This window comes from Meriones unguiculatus, chromosome 1 (genome assembly GCF_030254825.1).
Source record: "Meriones unguiculatus strain TT.TT164.6M chromosome 1, Bangor_MerUng_6.1, whole genome shotgun sequence".
Taxonomy (NCBI): domain Eukaryota; kingdom Metazoa; phylum Chordata; class Mammalia; order Rodentia; family Muridae; genus Meriones; species Meriones unguiculatus.
The window spans coordinates 184,337,314-184,351,326 of record NC_083349.1 but is presented as its reverse complement, the minus strand read 5'-3'; the positions used below and the strand labels follow the sequence as shown (position 1 = coordinate 184,351,326).

Here is a 14,013-nt window from a genome sequence, read left to right as displayed (position 1 = left end):
TCAACTGCGGAGTCTCATCGCCTTCCAGGATCCAAGGACACAGCTCTGGCTATAAATGGTGTCGGTTTGAGAGTGGGGGCTGCTACTGCTTTATCTGGGCCCAATAAACCTTATCAAACTGCTGCTCAGCCAGCCTTCATCGCTAAGTGGAAATGCTCTGGAGCCCAATGCTGGCACTCAGCCCACAGCCTCGCCTGCCTGCCTTCTCCCTTTCTGTTACCTTCCCCACCTCTTAAATCCAGGCATTACTCTCTCTTTAACACTTACTAACAAGGGCTGGGCTCTTTAATGGGCAGAGTTTATGAAGCAGGGGAGATTTTCACATAGAGTGAATATGGTGGGGGTTAGGGGGAGGCCAGAGACAGACAGGAGAATTGTTCTTTCTTTTCCATTGTGTCCACAGATTCTCTTTCTCTGATTTGAGGATTAATGGGAGAATAGGATCAGAGGTTAATTGTGTGCCTCTCCGGTGACTGCTAGAGAGAGGTGGATGTGGACTCCAGACAGCAAGCCCACTTCAGGCAGGAACTCAACAAGTGCAATGGTTCCATTCCCCAGGCTAGACATCCACGGGTGTGTGTGTGTGGGGGGGGGGGGTGTCTTTCCTGCTCCCTTGGGCTCATTCACTCTTGCTTTCTTTAAAAGCAGTTTCTTCTTAACTTTCCTCACATCCCCTTTGCCTTAGAGGGGGCTGGCCTTAACTTGAAAAATCAGGCAGCCTTTATATAGGGTTGCTTTTTTATTTCGTATTAACTGACTACAGGGGCTCCCCTGGCCTCGTCCATGTGATGCTGTCCATTAGAGGTTAACTCAATTGCTGCTTTCTCTCTTCACTTTCCAGTGCTCTCGTCTGCTGACTTCTGTCTCCCACTGCTAGTCTGGGAACTGGAGTGTCACTTGCCAGGGTGGAACGCCTAGTCATTACGACCACCACTCTAGCAGTCCCCTGGGGACCGCGTGTAAGCTTTGCCACCTGATCTTCGTAGGCTTTTGTCTCCGTTCACCGCCCACCTTCCTAACTCCTTTACCTCTTGAGGCGTCAAGATTCGGTTTTGTGAGTTCAGTGGGAGATCCGTGGCCCCTGACGGGTAAGTCAAGGACACAGCACCCCTAACTGAAGCCTGGACCTGCTAAGACCTCATGACTTGAGGGTGGGGCTGTGTGGGTGACTTTTCTGAGACCCCTGGGTGGCGCTCTCTACCACACCCCCAACAATGCGCTGGGGCTTTTGCCAGAGGCCAGAGCTCAGAAAAGTACCTTTCATTCCCACCCCCACCCCCCCTGCCCAGCTCAGCGTGAAAAGCGGGAGACGGAGCTTTTCGCAGCTGAAGGAAGGACATTATTTTTCCCGGTCTCGCTACCCTACGGTTTGTCGTCTGAACTCCGGCCTTTAAAGTGGCCTAGCTGCAGAGGGGGAAAAGTACTGTAGAGCGGCCCAGCGCCCTTCCGAACTTCAGTCGCTCGGGGAGGCTGAGCGGAGCTAGGCGCAGGCTCTTTAGAACTTTCCAAACAGGTTCCTGGGGCTGGGAAAGATGTGGGGAGGACGCCCGAGTTTGGGAGTAAGAAAGTTTTACTGCTCAGGCCTTGACCTCTCAGCTTGCAATTACCCAGAGAGCCAAACCGAGGTGCCGCCCCCTACCAGATCTCCACTGGCCGCTCTGGATTTGACTGGCCAAATCCCGCTAACCCCTGCGGGGAAGGCCTGGCTTGGGACTAGGGAAGCGACCCATTTAAAAACCGATGTTTAGGGTAAGGGAGGATGCAACCCGAGTCCCGAGGAAAGGTGAAAGGCTAGATGCTACACACTGAAGTGCTGCAAATAACAGAAAGCGGACAAAACTCCGCTAGGGAGCACCGGAGTTTGGGACGCGTGATACGCTACGTGCCCAGCGGAAATGAAAAACTTGGGGCTCCAGCGGGGACTGCTCTTCCCACTCATCCTTCTGGCCCCTTGGGGGTTGTTAGGACCTCCGCGGCTCCTCTTCCTAGCAACCTTTTGCCCTCTCCACCTAGCCACGAGCAGCAGCCGCCGGGGCAGCAGCTAGATGTCAGGAGAAGCCTGGAGCGCGGAGCGCTGGGAAGGGAGGGGAGCGCCGGCGAAGGGAGGGCTAGGCTAGGAGCGCGCACGGGCTCTGCCAGGGCGGGGGTGGGGCGGGGTGGGCGGGCCGAGACCGGCCAGGGGGAGGGGAGGGGGCAGCTGTGGGCAGCGAGCCGGGCTCGGCCGCCAGCACTAAAGATGGAGAGGCGCCGGGGCCTCGCAGGGGAGGGGGCTCGGCGTTGACGTGGGACGCGGCGGAGGCGCCGCAGCCGGTGGTGATTTGCTAACCTAGCGGCAGAGAGGAGTTAAGGGTGATGAGAGCGGGTACTGCGAACTGCCGGGCGATGCCGCCGCTGCCGCCGTGAGATCCGGAGCAACAGTTCCCCAGCAACACCCCTTCCCCGGTTCCAGGCACACCCCTCAACCCCCAGGCACGCACACCCACCCCAAGGCTCCAGGCTCTGCAAGCGGTGAGTGTGTGTGTGTGGAGGGAACCCGGGAAGGACACGCACCGCCCAGCGATCGCCTCCCGCCAGGGCGCCCCGGGGCGGGAGAGGTTTTAGGCGGGTGGCGCTAGCTCTGGCCACTCGGCCGCTGGGCTCGTGCGGGGCTCTCCGGTTGCTGCCGCTGCTGCTGCTGCAGCGGTCGCCCGTACCGGTTGGGGGTCAGCTGGAAAGCGGAGCCGAGGCTGTCAGCTTGGGCGCAGCTGCCTCACCAACCTTCCTCCTTGGGGCACGGTCCGGGTGAGAGGTGGCAGGCCGGGCGGTCTGCCGGGGCTGCGGGCGCGCGTGGCCGGGGACTGGGTGGCTTTGTACAGCCAGGGACCCGCGGAGGAGCGGAGAGCCCGTGGGTGCTCATATGTATGCGGACCGGTGTGCTTGGCGTGAGATAGGATTGTGCCTTATTTATTTGTATTTATTCGCTGGCCCCGCTGGGGAGCTAGAACCGGAGGAGTCCAGGAGTGGACCTGGGGGTGGGGGGCGGATGAGAGGGGACTGGCTACCCGCTCGGGTTTTGTTTTCTTTAAGAGAAAACGTGGTGGGATCTTTCTTTTTCTCCCTCTTGGTTGGACTTGATGCCCCCCCCCCTTTTTTTAAGGAGAGAGGAGAAGCTTCTGCTCTCCGCCGCTCCGGGTCCTCCTCGGCTCTCGGTGGGAGCAGCAGCGGTGCCGGAGCTCGCTGTGCGCTCCCGGCCCCGCCCGGTGGGTTCCCGGGCTCTGCACCTGATGCGTTCGGGATGTCTTTTTTTTTCCACCCTGGCGCGCCGGCTGCGAGCTTGCCCAGCCCCTCGCACGCTCCCGCACGCGCTCGAAATGCGCACGATCCTGCCAGCCTGCGGACCCACCGGAATGCACGGACGCGCTCCGCGGCGGCCGGCTCGCCTCCTCCCCGCCACGCTCCCGGCGTGTCTCACTCCGGGCACGCCGGCTGCTGGTGCGGGAGGTCGGGGACCCTGCTGGCCGCTTCCCGGGGGTTCTCGATCCTGGGTGGGAGACGGAGGGCTTGCCTCCCACCGCTCGCTGCCCGGCTTTTGTGCTTCCCCTTCTCCTCCCGCGGCTGGCGCCGAACGGCCGGCCTAGCAGCGGCGTCCGTCCCGCTCGGACCGTCGCCTTTCCCCGGTCTCTTTCGCTTTCCCTCTTTTCTTAGCTTGGTTCCCTTTCTTCCAGACACCTGACTTGCGGGGAAAAGTTGCTCTGCCAAGTTTGCCGAAGTCCTCTGCGAGTCCCGGCGTGGGGTCTCTGGCAACGAGGGGTGTGTTTCGCGATCGATCCTCGGAGCTCTGGCGGGTTAGCGCTGTCTTTGCCCAGAGCGGCCGGGCTGATCGCTGCACTGGTCGGATCTCGGGTGCAGAGCCGAGGGTTAGGGAGAGGGCACCCTGGAGGCCCCAAAGGCTCCTCTGGACAGCGAACCTTCTTTATTTTGGCTTCTACCCCTTAGTTCTCAGGAACTCTGATCTCTGCCGAAAGCACACCATCGTGAAGCCTCTGATGAATGGATGTCTCACCCTTGCTGATGCCTCCACCCCCACCCCGTTTCCACTTTGGGGTGGACAGTAAGAGTGGCCAGCCAGTACTGTTAACTCTTTCTGCACGGGTTTTGTGCCTAAGAGTCCTTAAGACTCCTGTTGAGGGTGAAGGCTAGTTCTGTGAAGAGTGGGAGAGAAGCCTAATTCTCTCCACTCTCTTCCCCAGGCCATTGGCTGTGTGAGATTTTGGCCACCAGCTAGACAGGCTGGGACCTGTGCCCGTTAGGTCTTTCTGTCCATGTCCCAAAGGCTGTTCAGAATCAGGAGCCTCGCCTTCATCCAGAACGCGCTCTAGGAGAGGCCTTTGTGTTCCAGCCTTGTTTTCCCCTCCTGGACTTAACTCACACGGGAGATGCTGGTGCCAACGTCACTTACAGAGCCACGTTCAGTGTCCGCTTTCCTCCTTGTCACTGGGCTCACCAACACATGGGGGGGGCATCTAGTGTGGCATTCCCAACACCCAAGGCTGTTGGGAACATACCCTCCTATGGTGTCTCTTTGCTCTCTCATTTTAGAGCGTTCTGTCCCATAGGTGCTTGTGGCAGGAAGGAAAAAAAAAGAGGCTGTGACATCTTGTATGATTGCATGTAGGCATGTTCACACTGTTTGGCTAGTGCGAGCACACTCTCACTGCATCACCCCTACACATCCTCTCCCCCTCCTTGGACAGTAACTTTGAGGAACTTGTAGGTAGAAGTGACTTAAGCCAGAGCAGTGTGTCTGTGCACACGCATGCACGTGATGTTTGTCGCAGTCTAAGAACCGGTCTGCCAGTCCTTTGCAGCCCTGAACACAGAGTGCAAGGCCAGAGAAGGCACTGGACATTGGAGAGAAAGCATGACTTAGGAGAGGACGGCCTCATTGCTTGCAGATATGAGGCCATCATCACATTTAGCAGCCCTGGCTAGATCTGAGTTGTCTCCTAAGGCCATCTCAGTGAGGCAGAACTAGAAAAACTTTGAAGCTGAGGGTTTGCCTATAGGGTTTTGACAGTAAAGCTGAATGCTTACACAGACTAAAGGAAGGGGTTAAAAACTCGTTACTTTTAAGTAGGTTTGTGAGCCTTGTGGTGGACTCTGATTTTACTAGGAAGGCTCTACCGAAAGGCTCTACTGAAAGGCTTAAAGAATGCCTGGGATTCACTGTAATCTTCATTTCACTTCATCCAGCGGATGCTACAGAGCAGTGGCATAAGCTTAAGGGGAAGCATAACTTTCTTTTTGCTATCTGCACCCTGGGCTTGTTCGGAATGACTGATCATAGATTTCTAGGAAGCCCAGGCCCCTTCCATTAAAACCCCCAAGAGCCTCTTGCTAGAGTGAAATCATGCTGTAGTGTCCGAATTCTTATTCTTAGGGACGCTGAGGATGTTGTTACTTACTCATCCCTTTCCTCTTCTCTTCCCCTCTCCAGTCCCCTCTGCTGTTGCAGAAGCCTCCCCTGCCCCACCTTGGCCCCCAGCAGAGAAGGAAAGAGAGCCCCATGCCTGAACCGAGGGGAGCATCATGGATCTGACAAAGATGGGTATGATCCAGCTACAGAACCCTAGCCACCCTACGGGGCTGCTGTGCAAGGCCAATCAGATGCGGCTGGCCGGAACTTTGTGCGATGTGGTCATCATGGTGGACAGCCAGGAGTTCCATGCTCACCGGACGGTGCTAGCCTGCACCAGCAAGATGTTTGAGATTCTGTTCCACCGAAACAGCCAGCACTATACTCTTGACTTCCTCTCGCCAAAGACCTTCCAGCAGATCCTGGAGTATGCCTACACGGCCACGCTGCAGGCCAAGGCGGAGGACCTGGACGACCTGCTGTACGCAGCCGAGATCCTGGAGATTGAGTACCTGGAGGAGCAGTGCCTGAAGATCCTGGAGACCATCCAGGCATCGGACGACAATGACACAGAGGCCACCATGGCAGAGGGCGGGGGCGAAGAAGAAGAGGACCGCAAGGCTCGATACCTCAAGAACATCTTCATCTCGAAGCATTCCAGCGAGGAGAGCGGGTATGCCAGTGTGGCTGGGCAGAGCCTCCCTGGGCCCATGGTGGACCAGAGCCCTTCAGTCTCCACCTCTTTTGGTCTTTCAGCCATGAGTCCTACCAAGGCAGCAGTGGACAGTTTGATGACCATAGGACAGTCTATCCTGCAAGGAACTCTTCAGCCACCTGCAGGACCCGAGGAGCCCACACTGGGAGGGGGTGGGCGCCACCCTGGGGTGGCTGAGGTGAAGACAGAGATGATGCAGGTGGATGAAGTCCCTGGCCAGGACAGCCCTGGGACAGCCGAGTCCAGCCTCTCAGGAGGGATAGGGGACAAGCTTGAGGAAAGGAGCAAAGAGGGGCCTGGGACTCCCACTAGAGGCAGCGTCATCACCAGTGCCAGGGAGCTGCATTATGGGCGAGAGGAGAGTAGTGAGCAGCTATCACCTTCGGTTGAAGCTAGCCAGGGACCCCCTGGCCGACAGGAGCCCCTGGCACCCCCTGTGGAGAAGCATTTGGGCATCTACTCAGTGTTGCCCAACCACAAGGCCGATGCAGTGTTGAGCATGCCGTCTTCGGTGACCTCTGGTCTCCATGTGCAACCTGCCCTGGCCGTCTCCATGGACTTCAGCACCTATGGCGGCCTGCTGCCTCAGGGCTTCATCCAGAGAGAGCTGTTCAACAAGCTGGGTGAGCTGGCTGTGGGCATGAAAGCTGAGAGTCGTCCCCTGGGGGAGCAGTGCAGCGTGTGTGGGGTCGAACTTCCAGACAACGAGGCCGTGGAGCAGCACAGGTAAGTCCCTGCCCCAACCCTGCATCCGTGATGATCCTCTGGTCCTCGTGGCTTTCCTTTATGACGGACCCATCCTGAATCCTGGGGACCCGACTTCTTTGTGCACCTTGAAAACCAAAAACCAGAAACAAACCATTCTTTCCAGCGTGGAGGCACAGGAGGGCACAGCTGTTTTCAGAGCACGGTGAGGAGAAACAGTGTCTGTCTGTAGCATCAGGGGCCTCATGGGTGCAGCTTCTAGGCCCTCCTTTCTGTTTTGCTTTTGGGCTTCCATCTGGGTTTCCTGTGGTTTGGGCTACACTTTTATTTTGCCCGGAGTGACTGTTTAATAATAAAGTGGTGAGAAAAGGGGCAGGAAGTTGGATTCAGGCTTGAGGGTCTCCTGTGACCAGGATGGAGCCATGTTATCAGGTTTCAGCTTTTCCTATCCCTCACTGGCCATAGTTTGCACAGGGCCAGTTCGGTGTCTGCAGCCCTGGACAGTGGCATGGGGTAGATGTTGTTTAAATCCTATACATACCTGTCTGTCCCAAAAGTCTGTTCTGGCAGGCACACTGGGAGACAGAGAAGGCCTTGGTTAAATTCAGAGAGAAGGACACACATAAGAGTTCTGGTCTTACAGCCTGTATATTCTCTTCTTATCCCATCTCTGATCACAAGGGCTAGCCTTGGCTGCCCTCTGGCTTCTGGTTTTACCTCTGCAACCTCCCTTTTGAGTTCCTGTGACATGCTTGGTTTAGGACCAGTTTTCTACCTGGAATTGCACATTTGTTACAATATCCCCAAGAACTAGGTAGTGTTTCTTTTACTTATACACAGGAAAATGCTGAGGAGTCCTGCCAAGGCAGAAAGATTCAAAGTAACACTTAACCTCTCTTGGTTGTGGTTTCTCACAGCAGTCCAATGAAGAAGAGGATCCTTCCTGCAGAACAGGTGGGGAGCACTGACCAGTGCTGGTCAGAGAGGGAGTTGACAGTGGGTTTGCCTTTTCTGTTTGCCATAAACCATAAGGTCATCGTTTTCACATCTCATCCCTGGGTCTGATGAGTTGTGCTTATAAATCCGGGTTTCTTCTTGTTATGGATGTTAACCTTCTGCACAGCTTTCGGTTGGCTGTTTTGCTGATCTTGGGTGGATTTTCCACTTTCGCCCACACTCTTCCCCCTCCTCTATTCCTGTGGCTCATTTAGGTAGGGGGACTTTGCGGGGTAGGAAACCGATATAATCACCTTTAGCCGCAGCTTGCTTCGAAGCTGCCTGATCAGCTGCACCGAGTTGTACCTTATGGAAAGTGGCACTCAGCTAAAAGAAAAAAAAATAGTAGGCATTTTCCCCCCAGTGCGTACAGAGAATAACAACTGCGGATATTATCTTCTTGGTACTTGGTCTGCTCAGAAGTAGACTGATGAAATTGATTTTAAGAGGTCCCCCCCCCCGAAACTTGACCAGATAGATCTGTTACCTTCTCCGGATGTGGCCGTGCTGTGAAAAGTGGGGTACGATGGAAAGTCATTTTTTAAGGTCACTTTCGGGGTGAGTGAGTGAGGCTAGAGAGGCAGCTCTGTTGGTAATGCGCTTGCTATTTAAGTGTGAGAACCTGGGTCTGGATCCCTGGTTTGTGTGTAAAAAGCCATGCACACCAGCCAAAAGCCAAGCTCAGCAGAACGCAGCTGTAACCCCAGCCCTGGGGAAGTAGAGATACAGATGGCTCTCTGGAACTCCCTGGCTTTTCAGCCTAGCCAAATCCAGAAGCTCCAGGTTCAACAAGAGAGCTCATCTTAAACAAAACAAAACAAAACAAAACAAAACAAAACATTGGAGAACAATTGAAGAAGATGCTTTTGCTTTAGTGTGATATGTGGTTCCCACAAGCACACACATACATACAAATAAAGTGCTTTTTTTTCTCTCTCTCTCTTCTTTTAAAGAATTTAACTTGCTTGAGACAAGGTTTTACTATGTAGCTCTAGCTAGTCTGGAACTGGCTATGAAGACCAGGCTAGGCTTGAACTCACAGAGGTCCACCTGCTTCTGCCTCTCTGGTGCTGGGATTACAGTTGTATACTACATGTCTGGCCTTTTTCTGGTTCTGCTCTTTCCAGAGCATTTCTTACAGAACCAAGAGTTTTCAGTGGTTCTGTCTACATAGTTTTCTTTCTACTCAAGAAGGCCACAAAAGATGTAACTGTCCCGAGAGTTCTGGATTCTCATGTGATGGGACCCTAATGGAAGGAAACGAAGGTTGCCTTGAGCTGTATCTCGGGGGGGGGGGGGGGCAGGATGGGAAAGCCAGCCATGTGCAGGGTTAGCCTCCGCAGTTGTTCTGAGCGTGGTTTTAGGGTTGATGCTGGTTGAAGTGACATTCAAAGTCACTGGGGCCGTGGCCACCATGGAGTCAACATGGTGGTGAAAAACTCACCCTCCTGTCATCTGTGTTGTTTCAGCCTTGCTTCTCCATCTTACCATGGGCTCCAAGCTCCTAATGTGTGGGGTTCTGAGCATTCCTGTCCATCGGAGCCTGTGTGAGGTAGTGTAGGCTATGTCCCTATTCCCACAAGCTTGTAACAATGAGGCTTGATTCTGCAGTCCTTGGTACCACTCCTCGGGGGCTGCTGAAGGGGAAAACATGCTTTTGACTCAGGGTGGAAATGAGCCCTTCATCCTGAGCAGCTAGATCTGGTGCCAGACCCCTCTGTGCTAAGCTGTGACATCCGAGGAAATCAAGAGAGGGGGAAGATACTCGCCCGTGTGTGTGTGTGTGTGTGTGTGTGTGTGTGTGTGCGTGTGTGTAGCCCTGGCTACCCCTGGATAGATTCCCTTTGTGGGAGGCCTTTCCTTTCCTCCTTCCAGGCACCAGGATTAATGTACCACCTCCCCATTTCCCACTGTTCTCTGTGTATCACCCCCTCCTACCTATCAGCAATCTGAGAAATGTTCAGTGGAAGAAAAATCATCACAGCTACCAGTGCAAACAGGCAAGATAGAGAAATCAGATGCCAGGAAGTTGTGGAATTGGCTGGGATCCTAACAGGGATGACTATGATAGGGTACAGGCCGCAAGGTTCGTTTTATTTTAAGGCAGAAGGTTAGAGTGTTGGTGGTACAGATGAAGCACCTGACATTTATTCTTGCTTTGGGGAAGAATGGGCAGAGTGCAGAGAAGCAAGGTCAGATTGTTGGTTATCGAATTGCATACATATGTCTCCCCATAACCTGATCCCAACCTGGGATGAGATGGGGCTGCCTCTTGCTGGACAGAGAGTGGTAAGAAAACGTGTTATGATCCCTGTACCAAATGGCAGGGTATCAAAGATATACAAAAGGTGACTGGCTAGATGGGTGGGTGGATGGATGGATGGAACGACCAGGCAGAGACACCACCTGGATAAATCAGGTGGACTTATTTAACTGACAGAACCTGAAGGAAGCTAGCTGGTGAGAAGACACGATCAATCAACAGTCTTCTCTAATTTCTGGACCCCTGGGTCTTTTTCAGTAGGGCCCTAATAAAAGGAGAGTGTCTGGAGAGGGAGCCCTGTTAGGTTTTCTCTGAAAACTTGGAGCAGTTCTGCCTGTGGGTTGGCCTGGGTGTGGTCTAGGATCCAAGTCCCCTGGCTCAGATGCTCGTGATCATTCTCAACCTTCTCCAGTTGTCAGTGATACTACCTGAGCAACAGAGTTGGCTCGTGTGGAGACACGGTCCTTGTTTATGGCTGGTCTGCCCAACTTCCAAGACAGCTTTTATTGTACATCTGGCTCCTTGATGCTGTAGAGTTAGAGTGAGGCCTGTTTCTTCTCTAGCATAGGAGCCTCTGCTGGATCAAATACTGAACCACCCTCAGGTCAGCTCAGTAGCTCTGTCACATGGCGGGAAGTCCTATTTAGTTCTAGAGGAGGCTCAGGTACTAAGGAATGGTCTTGGCTGGCTGGCTGAACCCACCACTGTACAGCCCTTTCCAAAATCCTCCTGGGGCCAGCCTGAGCCATGCAGCTGGACCGTCAGAGCTCTGTTTGCTCAGCTTGGCCTCTCTTCACACGGCAGAGACTCCGTTTTCAGTGAGGGAACATGCAGAGGTCCAATGGCCATTAGCGGCTTGTTTTGAGATGAGATCTAGCGCAGCCCTGTTAGCTTTGAACTCACTGTCTGGCTGAGGATGACCTCCGTCGCATCCTGCTTCTACCTCCCGAAGGCTGGGAATCACAGGTGCACACCACCACGCCAGTTTTAGGTTGTGCCGAGGATCAGATGCAGGGCTTTGTGTATGCTAGGAAAGTACTCTACCAACTAAGTACCTGCTTCCCCACCCTCCCTCCTCACGCTGTATCCCAGAGCGGCCTTGGACTCAGATGGCCCTGCCGCAATGTTCCAGGTGCTGAGATCTTCAGTCTGAGCTGCCATGCCTGACTTCCTGGCACTTCTGAGGTCACAGCTAGTTCTGTTTGGAACAAGGTGGTAAGCTGTGTAGCGACGAGGGCCACAGCAAGCCGTATTAATAATGCCCACTATTCACAGCCAAGCACACCGACAGATTTTCTCTCCTAACCCTTCTGAAGAGGGAGTTGGGGTGGGGGGAGGCTGACAGTCCTAGCTCTGTGATTAGGAGAAGCTCTGAGAGCTAAAAGGTTTTTGTGTAAGTTTGCAGCAAACTCATTTAGCGGCAAAAACTGATGCGAGGCTATATTTATCCTGCTTTATTTTGAATATTCATATGTTTTGCTGCAAAAAATATTAATGTGTTTGATTACAGAGTGCTGCCCTAGATGCCACCGGAGCTGTTAAACACAGGTCCCAATGAGCCTAACATCTGCACAGTTCTGATTTCTGAAGCACCCAGGGGGTTTGCATAAGGGATCATGGGCCGGTATCAAGCTCCCAAGCTTAGAGATAAAGAAAAGGTTTGAAGCAAGTAAGTGACTTGTTGATGGTCACACAGCTATAAATGGCTAGGGCCGAGCACTCTGCTTGCCTTCTACTTCATGAGCCTTGGGCACACTACAGCAGGCCTTATAAGAACATAGACAGTGATGTTCTGGCTCCCGTCCACCTGACCCAGTCTTTAGGGACCAGCACCTTCCCTAGCTGCCAGGGTTGGAGGCTTCAGCCATCTTCCTTGACGTCAGTTCTAAAGGTCAGGTGTATCCAGGCTTTGCTTGGAAGCTATTTACAGCTACTATGTCATTCACAGATTTGTCCCAATCCTATTCAAACCCATTCCGTTTCCAGGAAGTATCCTTTTGGGGTGATGAATGATGCTGTCCTTAACCTGCTGGGCTCCTGGAAACCTGCTCTTCAGAGAAGTCTGTGGCTGTGAAGAGAAGATGATTTGCCAGGGTGTGTCCAGGGTTTTGTAGGCTGAGGCTCTGAGTTACCTGTGTTGTGGTCCCCCTTCCATCCCCAGCTTTCTTTTCTAACTTTGATGAATGCTTTTTGGGCTGTTGGTTAATTACATTTTATTCTATGGTTTTGGAATCAGCATTGTGGGATCAGACAGCCAAGATAGGGATCAGTTTGATTTCCTTTTGTCTGCACTGACTTGTGTTTTTTGGTGTTTCTTTTTCTTTCTTTCCTTTTTTTCCTTCCTTCCTTCCTTCCTTCCTTCCTTCCTTCCTTCCTTCCTTCCTTCCTTCCTTCTTTCTTTCTTTCTTTCTTTCTTTTTATGAGATAGGGTCTCACTGAACAGCTCTAGTTCTCCTGGAATTCACTATGTAGACCAGGCTGACCTTGAACTCACAGGAGATTGCCTGCCTCCGCTTCCTAAATTCTTGGATTAAAGGCGCGTACAGTATGCCCATCTTGCATTGACTTTCGCTTTTTAAGCTACTTTTTAAACCTGCTCAGGGTTACTGAACCAAATGAGATCGGGAATGAACTCTTGCGTGTTTCATAGCCCTGAATGTTGTAGGGAAATTCCAGTGACTCTTCAGACTTTCTTATTCTAAATGGCTCAACCCAAATTCCACTTTTGATTTCTTGCTGATTTGGAAGAAAAGCATTTCCAGTCACTAACATGCATGTATGTTTGTATGTGTGTGTGTATGTGTGTTGCATGCATACTCGAGAGATGACTTTAAAACATACACAATTGAGAGTTCAAGTATAAGACTTAAAAGTCTCGCTTAATGACCATAGAGGTGAAAAGGTTCCATGATAACTGAAAGTTCTGTGTGATGTCTTATGTGAAAGTGGTGATTTTTCCATAGTGATTTTACTAGAGAAGAGGAATGCCACAGCGTTCACAACCACCTCCAACCCCGTGTTTTATACATAGTGAATGTGCTCATAGCATTGACTCGGTGTCACAGGGCTGATTTTATCACTTAGCGGCTGTGTGATTGAGGGTTGTGGTAGTTAACCTCTCCAGGCTGCCTGCTCATTTGTAAAATGGGAATAATAACAGGACCTGCTCAGAGGGTCATTGTAAGGAGCAACCTGTAAATATTTGCCATGCGTGGAAATGCACAATGCCTGCGCTCTGTAGGTGTTTGCCATTTGGTAGCTGTGGCCATTGTGCAGAAGGACAAGCCGGAGATAGAGGCTTGCTCACAGTGTGCTAGCCATCCCAGCTACAGCTTCCCTGAGGCATTGCTCTCCAGCAGGGTCCACCCACGCCTTCAGCACTATAAAACTGCTGTCCTGAGCATGTGTTGGGGTGGTAGCAGACGATGTGCATCTCTGTCTTCTCGGGAAGTAGACCGATGGATTCTGGTGTCCCAGGGACACTTTGTCCCATTGACCCAGGGCCTGGTGAGTCATTCTGGTTCTTTAAATTTAGCTGGGCCGTGCTGCTGCTGTCCGGTCCAAATGCAGAGCACAGACCTGGTGTCCAGTCTCCGTGCACAGGGCTTGGTGTGGAGAATTTTGGTGGAGGTACAGTGGGGCACACACATCTCCTTACTGCGGGGTCGTCTCGGGCTGGGCTCACGTGAGTGCTGGGTGCTGAGCACTCTCCCTAGGGACCCTCCTCAGAGTGGTCAGGGACAGTGCTTAATGCTTGTTACACAGCAGCTTCTGGGCTGAGTCCTTGGCTTAGCTCCTAGCCGGCCTGTAAGGAGGGCGGGTGTTAGTCTCATATTCCCGATGGCCAAGAAAAGCCCAAGAGGTTAGTGGACTTGTCCATGGTAAGGAGGAAAGGGTGCCAGAATTGGTGCTTTAGTCTTCTGATTCATTTTCCCTGAA

The 14,013-nt window shown here is 53.0% G+C and overlaps 1 protein-coding gene across 4 annotated transcripts in view; it reads left to right on the top strand.

Annotated features, from left to right (window-relative positions):
* The first annotated feature begins 2,196 nt into the window (after positions 1 to 2,196).
* Positions 2,197 to 14,013, top strand: part of Zbtb16 (zinc finger and BTB domain containing 16) — a 180,912-nt gene continuing 169,095 nt past the window's right edge. The window contains exons 1-3 of one of the 4 annotated variants that reach the window (XM_060373316.1): positions 2,537 to 2,781; positions 3,705 to 3,789; positions 5,477 to 6,836. In XM_060373316.1, the coding sequence (XP_060229299.1) occupies positions 5,569 to 6,836 (1,268 nt within the window). In that variant the 5' untranslated portion in view covers positions 2,537 to 2,781; positions 3,705 to 3,789; positions 5,477 to 5,568. Of the gene's footprint in view, positions 2,509 to 2,536; positions 2,782 to 3,704; positions 3,790 to 5,476; positions 6,837 to 14,013 lie in introns of those variants that run through there. The other 3 variants (XM_060373319.1, XM_060373310.1, XM_060373313.1) reach the window with 3 other exon arrangements.